The sequence below is a fragment of the Camponotus vicinus genome, unplaced genomic scaffold (assembly GCF_025532165.1).
Source record: "Camponotus vicinus isolate PSW18456_S1 unplaced genomic scaffold, iyCamVici1.0 SCAF_1, whole genome shotgun sequence".
Lineage (NCBI taxonomy): Eukaryota > Metazoa > Arthropoda > Insecta > Hymenoptera > Formicidae > Camponotus > Camponotus vicinus.
In genome coordinates this window covers 37,579,072-37,598,854 of record NW_028141945.1, presented here as the reverse complement: position 1 = coordinate 37,598,854, position 19,783 = coordinate 37,579,072, and the positions used below count along the sequence as shown (strand labels likewise).

Below are 19,783 nucleotides of genomic sequence, written 5' to 3'. Positions count from 1 at the left end.
AGAATAAATTCAGAAAATAGAAAATAGTTTGACTATTAATTTGAATTGATAATTTTACAGTTAATTGTATATTAATTATAATTATTTAAACAGTTAATATTCGAAGTAATAATTAATTAGCGTTAAACAAAACGCTAGAATGAAGATTATAAGATAATAAAAAAGACATGCATGCATCAACTAATTTCTCTAGTTACCCACCCGGGCGTGAATCCTTGATAGGTGGGCACTTGTTGCTGCTGAATAGCAGTAGCAGCCTGCGAGGGTGCAGCGGTAACGTACACAGGAGGTGGCACCGCATGAGCTCTCGAACGCACGTGAGCGTATTCCTGATAGAGAGGTTGTCCCAAATGCTGAGCACTTCCTATCACAGGTCCGCCGGCAGGACTTCTGCCACCGCCACTGCCCCCTGGACTTAAATGAGCCGGATGTCCGTGATGACTGTGGGTATGACTCGGATGAGCTGCCGTACCTACTACCTGGCTCTGTCTATAAAACACAAAACGAAATCCACTCCTCCTTATATAATTCATACGTTTCATTTTTTTATTACATTCTATTTACAGAAACGCGCTCTCCATAATTCATTTATCCCGAAAGAGAGAAAAAAATAATTTATAGAAAACTTGTAGAAGATTTTATAGAATCGACTCACAGAATTATATTGAATGTTTACTGTCTGATTTTGAAAATTTTATTTTGAAAAAAAAACTCATATCTTACACATTAGTTGCTCGAAGAATTGTCAATATATATAATAGAATCGCTATTCCAAAGAGCATGTGTTTCAAAATATAGATGGAATAACGATCATACAGAAGAAGGAAATTCTCACCTATATTGATGTACAGGATTAGCCACCACCCATTTTTGATGATCTCGAGAGTGTGCAGCCGGTGGTTGAACGTATTCATGTTTATACTCAGCACGTTTTCCGGGCCAGGATACTCGTTTGTCCGTGCCAGTTGTATACACGATATGTTGCTCTTGGAGATGAGGATGCGCACTACTCGTAGTCACATACTGCAAGAAGTGGTCATGCATGTCATAGACGTCATCCTAGAAAAAATATTCATCAAAGAAAATTACTAAATAAAAAAAAAATAAAAAATATCCTGATAGCATATACACGATCCAGGTCTTTCCTTCTTTCCTCCCTTTCTTCGTTGAACGTTTCGCGAAGTACTAAATAAAATAAATCCGCGCTTCTGATAGAATTACAAACAAAAGAAAGAAACAAATCAAACGTAAAACAGTTTCAATAGAAATTAATTAACCTGATAGGTCGGTGGCTCTTTGCAAGCTGGCGCGTGACACGGATGTGGAGCAAGATACTCGACGCCAGGTTCCGGTTTCGTCGCAACGTTCACCATATTGCATTCGGACTGCACTTTTGCCAACAGCCGCTTTTTTTGTGATTGAGAAGAGTATGCTGAGCTACTGCTGCAAATAATAACCAGAAAAAAGTTAATCAATTATGTATTAATAATACATATAAAAAACCACAATACAATACATGTAAAAATACATATAAAAAACCATGGCGAAAACAACAAGTTTTTTTTAACGTGTATCGCGTAATTATTAAAAATATATATATTAAAAAAATATATAATAATAAGCTCTCTGATTTATTCTCTTTGCGATTTTCTCGCGATTTCTTGCTTTTATAGAAATTTATTTTATTCAAAAAAAAAGAGGTAGAATATAAATCAGAACAATAATTAAAACAAAAAAAGGAATTTTAATGAAAAATCCTTTCTCACTGCATCACTATTGCAGTAAATGTTCACCTGCTAACGTGATGTTGTTGTTGCGGCTCGTGCTTGATCAACTGCGTGGTCTGTTGATGCTGCGGGTGTTGCGATAGATGTTGATATATATGACCATGCGTACGGTTTGGACTAGCTTCGCCATCGCTATCGCCAACGGTGACACAGCTGATGACATTCTTGCGTTGCGCTCGATGCGACGACGAGCTGCTGCTATGCGTAACGTGCCCGTTCGTGTGTTGCTGACTATTCGTGTGTGTTGATTGCATTTGTACAACACGCGGTGTCGACTGCGTGCTGTAAGTTGAAACAGAAGAGATTTCTTTATTCAAAATTATCAAATGTCGTTGTTGCGTGCTTTTAACCACTGGCACGTTAACATTGCATCCATGTGAAATATTACATGCTAATTTGCAACAATATTTGTTACTAAGAGACATTGGCTTTGTGTTAGTCGATAGTTGTTTCACGCCAAGCTCCGCAACCAGATTCCTAAGTACATCCGTAGTACCAAATACATCGAAAGTATAATTCTTGTTCACAAAATAATATATGTGTGTATATAATGGTAATTTTAGAAAATTTCTAATATACGATAAATAAATAAATACAGATAAATTTCATTTTACAAAAAATTTTAAAAATAAAGACTAAATTAATTCATCAAGATTTCCAAAGTAAATCACATATCTAGAGAAAACCTATTTTGAATAAATTTAGTAATAAAATCTAATTTCGAAAGTAGAAAATAAATCCTGTTCTTCGTGACATTCGATTGCGTATTCTTTAATCAAACTTAATTAATTATCGTTAATCACGTAACCCTTAACGGCACATTACATTAATATACCTTCGTATGACTTCTTCACGGACAGGACGTCCGTCGCCCGACAGGCGAGTTGCCAAACTTTGACAGGCGCTGCACTGACGGTCTCCGCAGCTGTCAACGATATCATGCGTGATTCTACCAACTGATAATGCGCTAACAAATAAGCGTGCTTAACTATATATTTTTCACAAGACGATAATCGACTCACGATGTTAAAGAAGCACAAAATGCATTTTCAATCCATTTTTTCTATTTAATTTTAATTTTAATTTTTCTTAATCTTGTCTTGATTTGTCAATTTGTCAGTTTGATTGACAGATTTGGATATAATTGCAGTAAATGCAAGTTTCTATGATATTTCTACAGATACGGCAGAAAAGAAAACCGATCGTTTTATTTATTCACGAAAACATGATTATCAAACATCTATAATATCTAAATCTGAACTCTACAGGTGCATCATGTTTTATCAAATCTCTGATATATACTACTTTTTTAATATACTGGATGCAGGCTATACTATTATATATTTGGTATACACTCACCATTTTCCGGGCGCCTCATCTTCACTATCACTAATTGTGATAACGGAAACGGCTGGTGAAGGCGTGTCATCAATCGTAATAGTCTGTTGTCGCACGGATGTGATTGGTTGGTGCTCCACATTGTGACTACTGCTGTGCTTGCTACTATGATGATGGGATTGCACTGACTGTTCCTGCCAATGGCTACTTGACGTCGGCGAGTGTCGTCGCATGCTACTGGGTGGTGTACTCTCTTTAACTCTCTTCTTTACCGGACTCAATTGTTGTGTCTCTTTTTTATGTTCATGTCTATGCTGAGTCTGCTGCGGTACCGTAACATGATGATGATGTTTAGTGACAGTACGCTTGCCCCAGCTCTGTGAAGGATGCTCGACGAGTGCGCTAGCATTGTAAACCTCCGTGACAGGAAATACCGGCCGCTGATCCTTCCCCAAAACAAGGGAGATCAGTTAAAAACTGAATTTTTTTACTTTTACATTTTTTTACGCGATAATTGCATAATAGATGACGGTAATAATCACCACAGATAAAAGAAGAAAGGCAATAACCCAGACACATTAACGATCCTCATACTTTTTCTAAATAGTACAAATATCAGTTTATTGACAAGTACTACCTGTAGAATAGCAGAGCTATCAACAATAAGAGGCCTTCCCCAATCACCGGCATCACTGAGCAGTGGTTGTTGTATGGCTGCATGCTGCGGCGGCAATTGTTGCCACGATGGTACGATCGCAGCCATTTGACGACTTCCACCAGGCCAAGATGTCTGCACAGCATTCTATGATGATCATAAACATATATCAACACACTAGACGGTATTACGTGGTAATTCAAAAATAAAGAATGATATTTTACTTACAGTAAGCAACATTTGCCGACCAGTTTCGACCATAGACACAGGAACCGCAGCGTATTGTTGTTGAGCAGCTGCAGCTGCCGCAGCCACGGCTTGCTGCGATATGATCGATGGTTGAATTTGCAAAGGGGCCTGTTGCGGTTGCGGTGGCTATAAAAGCGAGTTCATTATCAATGGTCAATTATTCTAATAAAACACTAATTATACATGCGTAATAGCGTTACTATATTTTTAGCAACCTGAGCAACAACTACGTGTTTTGCAGGGCTTGGCATCGTTTGATATCCAGGCGGTGGACACAATATACTAGGCACCAATTGGTGCGGGAAGTCGTGCACGCCATTTCGCCCGCTATTGGATCCGCTAGACGACCCACTATACTGTGTTGCTCGTCTGCTACTGTTACTATATATTTGATACTAAAATAGAGACAATTATAAATTATATACATCAAATTTTTAAATAAAATGTTATATAATTGAGAAAACAAAATATAATATATACGAATATACATACCAGATTGTCGTATCCTGTTTGCGCAGTGCGGTGCTCTCTGACTAATCGCTGCACTTGATTGGTCAATTGATTGTTGAAGGTGAGAGTCACCGCACTGCCATTCGTGGTAGGTACAAAATTGGCTACTAAAGACGTTGGTGGAGGTGGTTGAGGCGCCGGTGGAGCCTGATGATGTGCAGGACTCGCCGTAAAGTCTCCCGCGCGCCTACAAACCTCCATCATCTGGACGGAAGCTTTGACGTTGTTACAATGCGCGTAATCGACTAAGTGTGCCAGAGTGACAAACGCGTGGTTCAGTGCCTCGCCGGGTGTTATACGGCGCTCCTTTAATTCAAACACATAACAGATATGAGAAGAATACTGCATTACGTTTTTATACATGAAAGAATCTCATTCTCTAATCAAAAGCATCAATTAGATATTACTACCTGGTCCATTGTAAGCATCCTCTTCAAGAGGTCAATGAACTCTCTCCTGTCTGCTTTCTCTGGCAAGAGTTGACCGCCATCTAAATCAGTCGGTACATTAACCTGACCAATATCGTCAAGGCAATTAAAAATATATTTCCTTGCTTCCTTAGATTTGATACCAGTCTCCGCTTCGTGCTCTTCTGGTGTCTTTAACCGCCAAAATGGATATGTGCCTAAAAATATATATGAAATTTGTGAGAAACTTATGTGCGCTATTATTATTCGATATTATTATTCTGCGTATCAAGATACACACTGTCCATGTCCCGGTAAAAGAATTTTGTTGTTTTGCTAGCGTTGTTTAACATATGCTCCGTCGGTAGGCCCTGCGTTTGACTTATATATCGAATTTGATCATACTCGGAACTGCCCGGATATAATGGCCATCCCAGAAACAACTCTGCAACTACACAGCCGAGCGACCACATATCTATCGCTTCACAATATGGAAGTCCCAGTATGATCTCGGGCGCACGGTAGTATCGCGACTGCAAGTAGGTGTTACAGACGGCTTTAGACACATGCGAGGCTGATCCGAAATCGATGACTTTCACTCGATACGGTTGACGAACTGGATCCACTAGCATAATGTTCTCCGGTTTCAAATCAGCATGTATCAATCCTAATTGCTGCAAAAGCAAAGGGTTACTAGGTATTTCCTAATTCTCATCATCGATCGAGTAATGTGAACGTGGACATAACTGTAACGCGTACCTTTAATTTTAACAGCGCGGTCAATACTTGTTGGAGAATGGGCCTGATATATTTGAGGGGTAGAGGTGAGAATTTATTCTGCTTCAAGAAGTCGTAGAGGTTCTGCTCCAACATTTCAAATACCAAGCAGGTGTGTGACTTGTGCTGGAAGCATTCATAGGCGCGCACGAAATTGAACTCATCCGCATTTTCCTGACTAAGTCGAGACAGGATGGAGACCTGTAAATGCGATAAATTGCTCCAGGATACAGGATGAAACTAATGTTTTTATCAATGTTTTCGTTTGTCTCTATATAATGTGTCATAACATTTCACAATACTCACCTCAATCTGACCCTGGCGCGCGTACGATGGATGGTTCTTTAGAATTTTGATGGCTACTATTTCGTTCGTTCCTTTTTTCCAACATTTTACAACCTGCAAAAAAAGCGATTTATCTTTGTACAATTGATAACTGCAATATAATAGCTGCTGTACGTAACTTTCATAGTTTCACATATTCAGGCAAAATTAATATCACACAGAGAAAAATGTATACTGTATTCAAGTAAATATTATTTATTTTAAGTATATCATAAGTTTGTATATCCGCAAATATATCACAAGTTCACCACAAGCATTAAATTTAATTGAATATATTCTGAATTTTAGTAAGTGCAGTATTTTAGTCAAGAATATTAAATTAAAACAAAAATTTGGTTTGCTTACTACATGAGTTGGCGTAAGGTAAGTTTGATTTTTCTTTGATACAACTTTACAATATTCTTGAAGAGAAAATAATTTCTTCTTTTGATAATGAGATTTTCTAACACTTGTGATGAGTATATTTTAAGACTATTATCAAGAATATATTCTTTATTGAAGAAAACTATTACTTAAAAAAAGAAAAATAAACTGAGTAATCGCTTTTCTTGGCAGTAGAATGATATTTTTCTCTGTGCACAAACGTTTGTTCTTACCTGTCCGAAAGTACCCCTGCCAAGAAACTCGAGGACTTCGTACTGGTTGGTCATGGAGTAGAGAACTTCATGCTGCACCAAGTGATAATCCCCGTCGCCCTGGGGATTGCTGCCACCGCCGTTCCCGTTGGCCGCATTGGCCACTTGCTTGCTATGCGCCGTCATGCTCGTCTGCTTGTTGTGCTGTTGCTGCTGCTGCTGCTGTTGTTGTTGCAGCTGCTGTTGTTGCTGTTGGGTATGGTGCTGCGACACTACAGTACTACCCACCGCATTCGTCGCATTGGCGGAGTGGACTGCCAGGCCGTCACCATTACCCTCCCTCGACCAAGTTTTTCTCTGTAGGAGGAATATACCTTATACAAAAATTTTTGGACGTTAAGAAATCATCGTCGAATACGGAGAACTTTGAGAGTTGGGCAGAACGGGAGAACGACGGATAAAAACGACAAAACAGTAACAGCGACGAACCAAGATCTCTCGGAATAGCCGGTGCCGATATACAACGCACATACCTCGGCGCATACAGTAGTACGTGCTACCTGTGCAACGAAGATCCCAGAAATTTTCCACACCGGCAATCGACGCAAAGGAGAGCTTCGATCGCCGCCGATTGCGTGATTCGCGCATCGGTGGAGATTAATTAACGGACGAGGGTACTTATAGCGGACGTTATATCGTGCATCCTTGCGCGCTATGAAGCATCGCCGGCCGCGTATCGACGCTCGCTCGTCGTCGATCATCGTCGAGAGAATCGTCGAGAAAACGTACTCTTGCGAGACCTTGTCTCTCGCGATCTCGCGCCAATTCTTTTGCTAATAATCACTCTCTTCGTCGCGCATAGTCATCGAAATTGCGACTCTCGACTTCGATAGAATCACGCGCGTGTTCACACTTCCGTATACGATGGTCAGCATGAAATATGTAATGGAAGCCTTGAAAGCAATCGATAGTTAACTACGCCATACGGAAACGTTATCTACGCCGCCAACCGGCGCTCGTGACACCCCGATGCAATGATAGGCAACCGAAACATGATCGTCGCGCTCTGTAATTATCCTTACTTAATTAGTCGGTGGGCAGCTTGAATGTACCACGCGCTCTTGTCCACATGTATTATTGTTAATTAATAAAGCAACCGAATCTTTCGGATGAGAGAAAGAGAGAACGACTGAGTGAGAGAAAGGAAGAAAGATCGACCCTTTGGGCTTCGAGAAACCGAATTATTCGCGTGAAGATTCTCTCTGGACCATCAACAATGTACCCGCTTCAATTAATAGCAAACTCTCGCTTTGTCAAGTGTAAATTCTCCATCTCAAACCGATCTGCATTCTTGAATCCTGTTAATTTCATTTCCGACAATAAAAACGCTCTTTTTACCAAATAATATTTTATCAGTTATCAAGTTGCGATTCTCAACGGTCGAGGATTTTCGAATTGATCGTGCAGTTTATACGCGAGAGGATGACGTATAAATACATGTATACATTCGCGTCACGAATATACATATGTATATCGCGCATTAGTTTCCAGTAGTATCTATAGGTTCCTGGTAATAGATGTCATTTTCCTACATTAAGTGCGTATACGTCGTTGCTCTTGTAATTAGGAAATTAAGGAACGTCAAGAGAATTGAAATATGTTGTATGTAATTAGGAATTCGTTATCGGAATCTTTAGATATGTGCAACTTTTTACGATAATGTCGAGTCGAAACAATTTCTAAAATCTACACGTTTATATGAGAACAGACGTTTATTATCGATCGCTGCATAGTGAATCAAGCATGCCAAAAGATTCGGTCGTGCCTTGGTTGTTTAAAAGGAACGAACGGCAGATTAAGTTCAATGTGCGTCGATTTACCAGCTCGGAGATGTGACTCGATTGCCACGATTGAGACGGCAAAAATCGCGCGACGTAACGACAGCATATTACGAGACGTTTATATTTCGCGAATGATGGAGCGAGAATGTTAGGAGACGAGCGCAATGAATCAGCGAGGATATAATAGCGTGCAACTGCAAGCCATCTCATGTTATTGAATCGACGTCGAGTTACAGCCAACGCGAGGATGCAATTTGGAAATTTCGAAGGCGGATGAGACGCCAAACACGAGGCGAGCCGAAGGAACAATTATTAGATGAGATGTTAGCACAGAGAAAGATACAAAGTTGGACGACATACTTCTTAAGCGTAATTTAAACGAGCTCATGCTACGCATATCGGAAACAAATTCACATCAGGCTGCAAGTAAGGGATGATATTCTGCCCCTGATTAATTGAAAGTCAATTTTATATACAACAAGCGATTGTCATGATCAACAATTGTTATCGAGAATTAGTTGAAGGATTGCAATAAGGTTACAATGGATGAGCAGAGGACAAACTGTATAGTATATTCTTGCTATAAAGCAGAGATCTCTCAGGCCTTTCCCTTTCGCCTCGGCTTGTAGCAAGAGGAGGCATTAGTCGCGAAGCGAAAAGTATCACGACTCGTTGCCAAACGTGCTCTCGGAGTCGAACAATCTAACTCTCAAGCCTGCGCCGTTATGCCAATAAGCGGTTAGTAGTCGTTAGATTTTATTCGCCGGAACGCTAAAGATGACAACACGTACGACAAGACGGCGAAGGAAAGTTCTTCCTGCCTACCTGCATAAAATGTTAAAAAGAAAAATTGTAACTATACGTCGGGAGAAACGTAGCCGCGATTGTTCGCGCTCTTGTAATTATACGCGTGTGTTTATAACAGTTGGCCCGAGAGAATACGAGCAATGGCGAAACAACAACAAGCTACGGTAAAACTCGAAATTTGCAAACAAATGAGGCATTGCCGCGATAGTTTGTTCATTATGTTGATTACGCGCGATACTGAAAGAAGGGAAACGGACAAAAGCCACGCATTTAGCGCTAAATATGGTTTTAGAGACGAATACATAGCTAAACCGGGGACTAACGTGTTAAAAATACAGATTCTAAAACTAGTAATTAAGCTCGAAAATAAAACGCGTGTCTTTGATTGGACGTGATTCCATCAGCTTTGTAATTCAATGTTGATCAACAACAATCTTTATATTGTTCTTTTTATTGTTCTTTATATTGTATCTTTATATTGAATAAAGTAGAATACTAGGACCGAATTTAGCGCTGAATACGAACAACGGATTTTACGTTGAACGATTAAAATGCGGCAACATAAAAAGAACGTAGGAAACCACACTAACCTTCTGGCCACAGCGTTGGTACGTATCTAAGAGCTTGATCGTCGAGGCTCGTACCAGGGTCTGCTGGTTCGGACTACTCTTCTGCAGCGCATTATTGTTGTGCAGCGAGCTAAATGCGGTATTAGCACCGTTCACGGAGTATCGTTGTTGCAGACCGGTATTGTCCAATTGGTAGTCGCTGGTCGATTGGACCAATGCGTGCTGGATTACCGGCTGGCTCACGTTGTAGTCCAACTTGCGCTTTTTGCTGTGGTGGTGAACGGTGTTGTTACTGCTGCTGCTGCTGCTGCTGCTGCTGCTGCCGTTGACGCTACTCGTCTGCTGTGTTTGGATGAACATGTCATACATTCCCTACAATCAGAAAGCAACGATCTTGATAACACGATTGATTTTTTGTACATATGTGTGTGTGTATAACTTAATTTTTTTTATTATTATTATTCTTATATTATCATTATTTATTATTATTATTCTTTTGTTAAAGATATATAAATAGAAAATCTTTTTTCATTCTAAATCATCTCATCTTCATCTAATCTTTTGTCATTCTTTTAATTTTTTCATCTTTTTAATTTCTTATTTATATTATTATACTTAATATTATTATATTATACTATATATATATGTATGCATTTATTATTACACTGGTACAGTTTAAAGTTTGTAAATCTAATTTCATTGAAAAAATAATTGGTAGGTCAAATCACTAAAGGTTAAAATGTGATCAATATTGAAATATTCGAATAATGATGTTATTTATTAAGACATTTGAAAGATATCTCATCAACAATGTACAAAACCGCCACAGAGCGACAAAAAATACTACAGAAGATACAAAAAGTAAGGCCAACGACCATGAATATTTTAGACCCACTTCCACGTTCACGTCGGTTTAAATCAGTGATTCTCAAAAAAACTGTCACCAGATATCGTGTCGCGTATTTTGTTATATAAATGAAAGTGCCCGCTTTCTGTTTGTTTCAATAAAGTTTTCAATAAATTTAACTTGGAAATAAATAATTTTCTTGAGATTTATCGATTGAATCGTTTTGAGAGAACGGTCTTTTTTCTTCTTCAATCTCAGCTGTCGTGGCTGAGAACTCTTTGTCTCTTGTTGCTACGCCGTTCTTATCATTCGGTTATATTAAATGCTTCGAAGCCTATCGATTTTGGGACCATTTCAGAACCTTATAGTTCTTCAATCTATCTCACATCCTAAATTTTAACATGAACGACGTAATAATGTCTTATACTAAAATATGTTATAACTATAAATGCAAAAAATTAGGGTTACCATGCAATTTAACTCACAAATATGAAAAAATAGTAAATAATACATATCATAATAATATATATCAAGATTTCCATGACTTTTAACATTTAATTTTTGACATTAATCGGTTTGATATTTGATAAATTAGGGAACTTACATCACAAATTACTGCGAATTCATGTCACAAAGTTCGTTAATCTGTCTGATATAACTGACAGATATTTTCTCCTGTGCTACCAACATGCTATAGGTTCACGTAATTCTCTGCGATCACAACCAAATACGCAATATTGCACAATATATTTGTGACTCATAGCCAGAGTTACCGATCGAATAATACCGGGCGAACGAAAACATCCGATCGATCGCTGTCCCAAGTGTCGTGGAAACGCGATTTCAAGCCTCCCGCCTCCTCGAGTTACCCCTTCCTTCTTGCTATCTATCCATCATATCGGCACGCATCTCATTCTCTTTCTCCTTCTTTCTCGTTCTCGCTGTCATTTATCTATCGCGCGAGGACGTGCTCTAATTATAGTGCTGACTGTCAGAAATAGTGCTGGTCGGTATTACGAACGATCACGAGGTACAGTTACGTTTAAGTTAACCGGCTCGACACCCGTTGGATCCTAACAAACAAGTAGCACGACCGTATCGGTCGTCTGACAGAAAAGTAAAATACCGTCGTAGAAAAGAAAAACCGCACCTCGACGCAAGGGTGACAATAATTTCGTTATCAGTTGCGGGAAAATATACTTTTCGTATTTTCCTCAATCTTAACTAAAAAAAAAGTTGATGTTAAAAATCTGATTGAAGATAACAAATACGATCTTTTAATATGTACTAGTATCATTCAATTATTTTCGTTGAAAATCTGTTTAATTAATTCGATGACTTGTCTTTTTGGGAGTGATAATCAATTGATAAGCACAATAATAAATGTATATAGAAAATAGCATCCATCATGCAAAAAATATGATTCACGTATTTTGCCCAAGATTGTAGAGCAAATATATAGGACAAAGGAGGAAACTGATGAATGCGAATGGATGAAATTGCAGTAATTCGTTTCAGCGAAATAAGTAGTGGCGGGATAACTGTTTTTCGGAGTAATTTGTCAGGTCACGTCGCGATGACTCAGCCCGGAATAAAATTAACAACTTTGCGTCACCCTGTAGCGACCGGCCCCCGCGCTCGTAACCCGTATACGTACATACTGTGTATGTACGTTCGTGCGAGTAAGTACGTAGGTATGTGCATCGCGCGTCGCGCTTATATTCCGTGCGATGAGTCAAGCCGATCGATTGATGAACGGGGAAATCCGAGCTTATTCGTCGAACGGCCAAAACTTTTGTGGCAAATTGCGAGATAGCCAAGTAACAGCAAATTCCAAGTGACCAATCGCGTCAACTGTCGCGACAGACTTACAATCGTGCATACAGAGTGACGAAAAAGTACGACAATAAAAGCGGCGGTAAGAATATTTAATCGCACAATTCGTCTGATTATTAATTTCGAAGAAGGAGACACGAAATTAAATTTCTCCGTTCAAGAATTTATATGTCTGATAATTGGGACGTGTATGAAAGATGTTTTAATTTTTAATTATCAAGTAAAACTCGAATTATGTACATGTATAATCGCATGCACGATTTAAATTCTTGCTAAGAAGTTGCGAAGAATTTATTTTTATGATTTCGGGCTTATATTTTGCTTCCCGCATATTTTTCTAAGTACTCTATATGCAACTAATCAGCTGCATTTTATGGAGGCCAACAAACACAAACAAACTGGAATAATACGTAAATCCTTCATTGGAAATCCTGGCAAAATTTACAACATATTATAATATTGTAATATTTTCTCGAAAATCGTTAGGAGAAAATGCATATTTAACAAATGCGCTGAAACTTTCTCATAAAAGCTTCAAGTTCCTAATAAACTTCAATAAATATCATAAAATCGTGTTGGGAAAAAAACTGAAAAAATATCTAAGCTTATCTTTAAAAAAATATTATCAATATCATTATGAAAAATCATTGCTTACGACAGGAAAATTATTAGAATTTTTTTAAATAATTTCTAGATTGCTTTCATAATGTTTAATAAGTCGCGAAATCAGCAAGATAATACATCTCATATACGATATTCGCGACATGTGTAGAAACAATACACATGTATGTGTTATCTGTGTATATAAATTTTTATATTTCGTTTGTATAACCTGCGACATTTTTTTCGGCATTCGCAATAAAAAAAATTCAAGATTTACTCGCTTTTTGTACATTTTGCGTGGAAAGATGGAATTGTGTATTGTCTCTCGTGGCCACACAAGAGAGTAAGCGTAGATTCAGCGGTCATGCATCGGTGACCGGTCATTCACTGATGCATCTACCCCATGTACATTGATAGTACGTAATCAATATACCGCACGACGCATCTGCGACAAGTTACTTTTAAAGCGGAACCAAGCGGAATCGATCGACGTATCGATATGCGTGTGAGAGTCGCGCAACAAAAGTATCGATAAGTCGCGCAAATATCATCGGGACTCGGGTCGGGCAACTAATTATAGATGACACGTGACGTAAACGAGACACCGCGCCGCTCTTAGTGCGATATTATGTCAAGTCCTCGCGCTGCGCGATACTAGGGGAGGCTTACGCGACGCACGTCGTAAATTAGAATCCTAGTATCGCGGCCATAAATGTCCAACGTGTTACACGTCTCGTATTTATAACCGGCAATCCTCTGCGTACGCAAAAATTCGCCGACAAATTGGACGTTGGCGCATTAAGCTTCATTTACGTCGCGCCGCACGAAACGACATCGCCAACAATCGAGGGAGCGGAGTAATCCTTTGCGAATGGTGTACCGTAAATAATCGCGCCTAATGCAAGTGTAACCGCGTAATGTAATCCTTCGCGATTCCACCGGGATCTGATAAAAGCGCGTATCGATAACATGGCTGCATTTCCTCAAGCTGCTTTAAATTCACCTTTCTAAGAAATGAAAATTACGCGTTAATTAATTACATGTTTGCAAAGTTTTCCGAAAGCTACGGATGAATAATCGCCTTTTCTGAAAAATACGCGGACAAGATAGAGATAGAATCTTCCTAAATTATCTCCTTAGAGGACTTTGTATTCGATCTTTCTTCGCAAATATGCTGATAATTTTCTTCTCTTTCAAGAATTTGACGTTAAATTAGAGTGTCGTAAAAAATGAAAAATAAAGTGCAAAAATATTAATTAAATATTAATTCGAATAATAATTAATATTAATCGAAGAGCCTACTTTTGAAAAGCACACTCTCAGCGTTGTTTGAAATTTAATCAAATTCGTTTTACGAACGAAAAGGAGATATCGCGCCGATTTTCGCATCTCGCTTACGCATGTGCGCCATCATCACATTCATCGATATGTATTTCTCGCGGGGTCTAATTATAATTTTTACATAAACCCACCCTTGCGCAAATAAACGTGCGGCCGCGCGGAATAAATCATCTGCTTGTTATTATTATATTATGCAAGGTGCGCGCAGGAGCAAACAAACATGCAGCGGCTTCTTTTCGTAGAAGCAAAAGAGACGCCGACAAATCAACGGGCGATTAACCAGTTGTCTCATGAATTAACACACAATGAGGACCATCTTATGACGTCAATCTCGTCGAAAACGTTTTCCTGTTCGAGCGACGACGATCAAAAGGGATTCGCGCTCTCGACACTCGAAAATGTTAATTTTTTTCTTTTTGAAAAATCGACAAACGTTATCCTCTTTTGTGCGCGTAAGCGATAAAACACAAACATATTGCGATTCTGTGGTGAAACCCCAGCCGGGATCCGTTGGACGATATTTATATCGATCAAACTCCTGCGGACGATAGAAGGACGAATCGTTTCTCTCTCACAACGGGAGAAGACATTTGTTCGATGTATATTTATCGCGATGGATTTCCAGCGAAGAAACGCCGAGGAAGGATTGCAAATGGGAAGCTAAGAAAACCCTCCGTGCGGTAATAATGGCCTGCAGGGCCAAGGCATGAGCTAATGTAGAATATTGCGGGGGAGACATGACAGGGCGCGAGTGTCATTACGAGACCGAAAATGATATCTTTTCTTCTGGCAAGCTTGTACACGACCCCGTCAATGATACGAGGATCCAATTTACCCCAGAACACAATTTCGCGATATCCATCCCCATCTAAAGAATTACAAGCTTTTTCGTAAATTGAAATTTAAGGCGCACGATGAAATGTTGGAATACGCTTTCGCGTGAAAAAGTCGGTAGCCATGTATAAAGGGTGTCTTCCAACGTAAACACCTTTAAAAATTCCGAATATAAAAAATTCAATACAATAATTATTCATAACATTAATTCATGAATTAATAATTAATGATAATTCTTGATAAATTTTTAGCACGTATTCATTAAAATGTGTGACACGATTAAACTGAATGTAATTAAGCTAAAATTAAAGTGAAAATCTCGCATTAATCTCTTTTTCATAAAGATGTGCATAATTTCCATACGCGTTAAACCAGGATTCGAATTGGTACAATTAACATGACGCTTGGATCTTCGCCAATTTTAATAGATATCTTACTTATGTTAGTTAAAATTTCGTGGCATAATGAATTCCTTCTGCGATGTGACGTGTCAGCGCCTAGCAGCCGGTGCAACGTACTCGGACACGAATGCATGCGTATTGCATGTATTATACGTTCGACGCACTTATACATGTATACCGCGTACCTCCGTGAAGGAGAACAGCCGTACAAAAATGCCCTAACGGACAAGCAACGCATGTCTTGAAATACCTGCACGTGTATAACGCGACGTGTAAGATTCGTTTAAAAAAATCGAAGATGAAAAATCGAGTCAAATTGAGCATGTCTAATCGAATAACTATAAATTGTAGTATATTGATTCCTCTATATAAGTTAACCATTTCTTATTGAATAAACACCTCATTTCAGGAATAATCTTTGTTATTTAATTTTAAGATTTATTTAATCTTAAAATATTAATCATTAATTAATTATATATATATAATAAATATAATATATTATATATGTAATAATTATATACATAATAATATTAATAATTACTAAAAGTCAAAACATTTTTAATTTCGACAATTTGTTCCTTGATTCATATAATGCTCTTAAATATGATATCTTATCCATATTAATTTGATACTCAATTATTATTCGAGTATACGATTTATTTCGAAATAACTGTTCAAATATTGAAGGACAAACATTTTGACAAGTAATATCAAATAAAAAAAAATATAACATGCAATGTTTCGAGTATCATCGCAAAATTTAATACTGTCATTTTTTGTGGTCCTTTTTTCTATATGTATAGATATTATAATAGTTTGCGTATTTTCAATAGGGGGGGGGAGGGGCGATATTATAATAATTTGCGTATATATTGATATTGACTATTCGTCTATTATTCGGAAAATAATGGCTCGGAATAGAGACGGTCAGATATTCTGTCATGCAAAATGTTTTGCGTCATCCGAAATAGTCTGGAACAAGTTTGTAATTTTTTCTACTCACCTTTCTCTAGAATTAGAATTTTAGAGAGTTTTCTCTTTATATGTGAATCAATGTTATTCGCTATGGAAATTAACATGCAAAATAATAGCTACCAGTCACTCGAGTGATGCTAACAGGAATATTAGAATTCACGTCGTATTGAGTAAACAGCTTACGAGAGAAACCCACGCGTATAAGATTTTCAAAAAGTAAGATATACCACGCTGTCATTTGCATTTTCCAAGCGGCGGGGTTTAATGTATCATTCGAATGAGCCGTTTGCGAAATACGCCCGCTCAAAACACGACGATGAGAGCTATTCCAAGCATCGCTAATATTTCTGAAATGTGGCACACTCTCCAATTCTCTTCCACGCTTAAGCTCGTCATATCTCGCGAAATGGTGAAATCGTTATATTATCTTGTTATTATTATTCTGAAATTGTCTGTCCCGGAGTTGCAAAACGTGCCAATGAACGAACAGGCATACATGACGAGTTATTACAGCGATCGTTAAATCGAGAGACAAATACGTTTGTTTGCGCGCTTTTACCGCGTTTTTCGCATCATTTGCAACAATATCATATTCGCTCAATCTTATACAGCTCGAACCAGGCGGTGAATGATTCACATCATAAAGCGACGATAAAAAGAGATGTTTCTTCCTCGCCGCGTGCTGTTTGCAATAATCGACATTTTGCAACAGGGGAACCGTCTCTTTCTCTTTCGTACGAAACAAACGCCTTGTTTCCGCGTGTGACACGAGAGAGAGACAACAATCGCCAACAACAACGAACCGTCCAAGCTGCCAAAATTCTACGTTCAAACACGTAGCTGCGAACCGAGCGAATCGATAAGCCCTTACCGAATTCAGGCCTGTCTGCCTGCCTCTTCGCAAAATTACTAATTACAGCTGGGGCACTCCCCGACGCGTTCCAGCGCGCACCGTCCAAATTGAACTGAAACCCCAGTCCCAGTTTGCGTCCGGCACAATGCCTATCGTCGAAAACGAAGGGCCGGTGGGCTCACCATGTTAATGCCCAGGTATAAGGGAGATACCCGCATGGCCGGAGCCCACACCGATGCTTCGTGTCCGATGGAAACTACCTAGTCGCGCGCATATACTGGGTGCGTCCAGAAATCAACACGCTCCTACACTAATATATACAGGGTGATTCATTTTAATAGGCAAATATTTTGAAAAATATGCGAGATACGAAAAAATGTTTCAGACAAAAGTTATATGGTTTTAAAGGAGACATAAGATGGTGTCATTAATTTGACCTTAAATAGTTACTTGAAGGTCACCCTCAATTTTTTAAATGGAACCGCCTATTTTTTATTACATATTCTTGTAGCTTATCTCGAGAGCTTTCCAAAACACTATAATTAAGTTAGTTTTCATTAAGTACTTTCCGAGTTATGAGGCTTGAAATCGTTTCTTAATTTTACATAAACCGTAAAATATCTTGTAAAATATTCATTTTTCGATTACTTTACCTTAACACTTTTATGTACAAAATAATGAGAGGAATCAATTGGTGTAAAGAAAACACATAGTTGTTTCGAAGAAAAAATATGTAATTTGTAATTAACAATTACATATTTTTTCTTCGAAACAACTATGTGTTTTCTTTACACCAATTGATTCCTCTCATTATTTTGTACATAAAAGTATTAAGGTGAGGTAATCGAAAAATGAATATTTTACAAGATATTTTACGGTTTATGTAAAATTAAGAAACGATTTCAAGCCTCATAACTCGGAAAGTACTTAATGAAAACTAACTTAATTATAGTGTTTTGGAAAGCTCTCGAGATAAGCTACAAGAATATGTAATAAAAAATAGGCGGTTCCATTTAAAAAATTGAGGGTGACCTTCACGTGACCTTCAAGTAACTATTTAAAGTCAAATTAATGACACCATCTTATGTCTCCTTTAAAACCATATAACTTTTGTCTGAAACATTTTTTCGTATCTCGCATATTTTTCAAAATATTTGCCTGTTAAGATTAAAATGAATCACTCTGTATATATATATATATATATATATATATATATATATATATATATATATATATATATATATATATGAAATCTGTCAAATATATCGAAGAGCGGTCGTTCGCTCTCTCTCGTCTCCGATATTGCGGAAGAGATTTGATCGCCGAGTTACTCAAATGTACGTAAATCGACGGCAAAACCGAGCGCAGGAAGACTAAAAATATTATACAAATATTATGTAAATATAATCACACATTTTTATATTTCGATAAAGGTACATTTTTGGCGGAAGAATCGGAAAACTTTAAGGATCTGACGCGCAAACCAGTATGTTTTAATCCGTTACTCGTGTATACGTGCACGTATGTATGCGTGAACTCGATTTAACAACCGTCGACGGACAGGTCCGACGAAGGCAGCGACTACGTCGCGCCGACAATCGCGAGCAGTAGCGTGACGCGAAGAAATCGCGATCCAGAAAGGTTTCCGCGACGTGACTCGTTGTCGACTACGTCGACTGCGAGCGACAGATGTTTTTCGAGATATTGCGGTTCGAAAGATTTAAGGCACACTGCGATAAAATATATTATTTTTGCCGGCGCATTTGAAAGATTTTCCGAGAAAGGACGTCCGAAGGCGCAGTTTCCAGAAATTCAATTCGCCCAAAATACTTGTAATTTTACTCGCGAGACCTGATGTCCCGTTGGCACGTAATGCGGACGATCAGTTACACGCGATTAAAATCTCGCAGTCTCATAATTGAATAAAATGAAAGTGAGTAAGTCAGAATGTCAGATAACGGTTCGCGTTTCAAAGCGGAGCCAAGGCAACCCTGGCTCTAATCATATTTGTATAAGAATCTAAATAAGCTTCAACATTATTCTCTTGTAGCGCCCGATTAGATTATTCACGCTCATTATCAATATTGAAAACGTTAATATTTATGTATAAAAAATCATAGTGTAAAAGAAATCGTACGTGTGGTAGAAAAAAATATGTAACAAATAATTTCATCGAAAATAATGTAAAAATAATGACGCTAATAATTTGAAATTTAATTTTGTTATTCGAAGA

At 38.2% G+C, this 19,783-nt stretch overlaps 1 protein-coding gene across 8 annotated transcripts in view; it reads right to left on the bottom strand.

Annotated features, from left to right (window-relative positions):
- Positions 1-19,783, bottom strand: part of Hipk (Homeodomain interacting protein kinase) — a 129,976-nt gene that overhangs the window by 15,026 nt on the left and 95,167 nt on the right. For 3 of the 8 annotated variants that reach the window (XM_083088998.1, XM_083088988.1, XM_083089028.1), the window contains 16 exons: positions 9,882-10,232; positions 6,665-7,000; positions 6,030-6,122; positions 5,706-5,924; positions 5,248-5,620; positions 4,947-5,164; positions 4,522-4,845; positions 4,245-4,424; positions 4,009-4,155; positions 3,763-3,927; positions 3,147-3,565; positions 2,623-2,712; positions 1,794-2,069; positions 1,278-1,443; positions 836-1,059; positions 202-489 (listed from right to left, as the gene is read on the bottom strand). In XM_083088998.1, coding sequence (XP_082945124.1) covers positions 202-489; positions 836-1,059; positions 1,278-1,443; positions 1,794-2,069; positions 2,623-2,712; positions 3,147-3,565; positions 3,763-3,927; positions 4,009-4,155; positions 4,245-4,424; positions 4,522-4,845; positions 4,947-5,164; positions 5,248-5,620; positions 5,706-5,924; positions 6,030-6,122; positions 6,665-7,000; positions 9,882-10,229 — 3,866 coding nt within the window. In that variant the 5' untranslated portion in view covers positions 10,230-10,232. Of the gene's footprint in view, positions 1-201; positions 490-835; positions 1,060-1,277; positions 1,444-1,793; positions 2,070-2,622; positions 2,713-3,146; positions 3,566-3,762; positions 3,928-4,008; positions 4,156-4,244; positions 4,425-4,521; positions 4,846-4,946; positions 5,165-5,247; positions 5,621-5,705; positions 5,925-6,029; positions 6,123-6,664; positions 7,001-9,881; positions 10,233-11,311; positions 11,803-19,783 lie in introns of those variants that run through there. The other 5 variants (XM_083089007.1, XM_083089038.1, XM_083089020.1 and 2 more) reach the window with 5 other exon arrangements.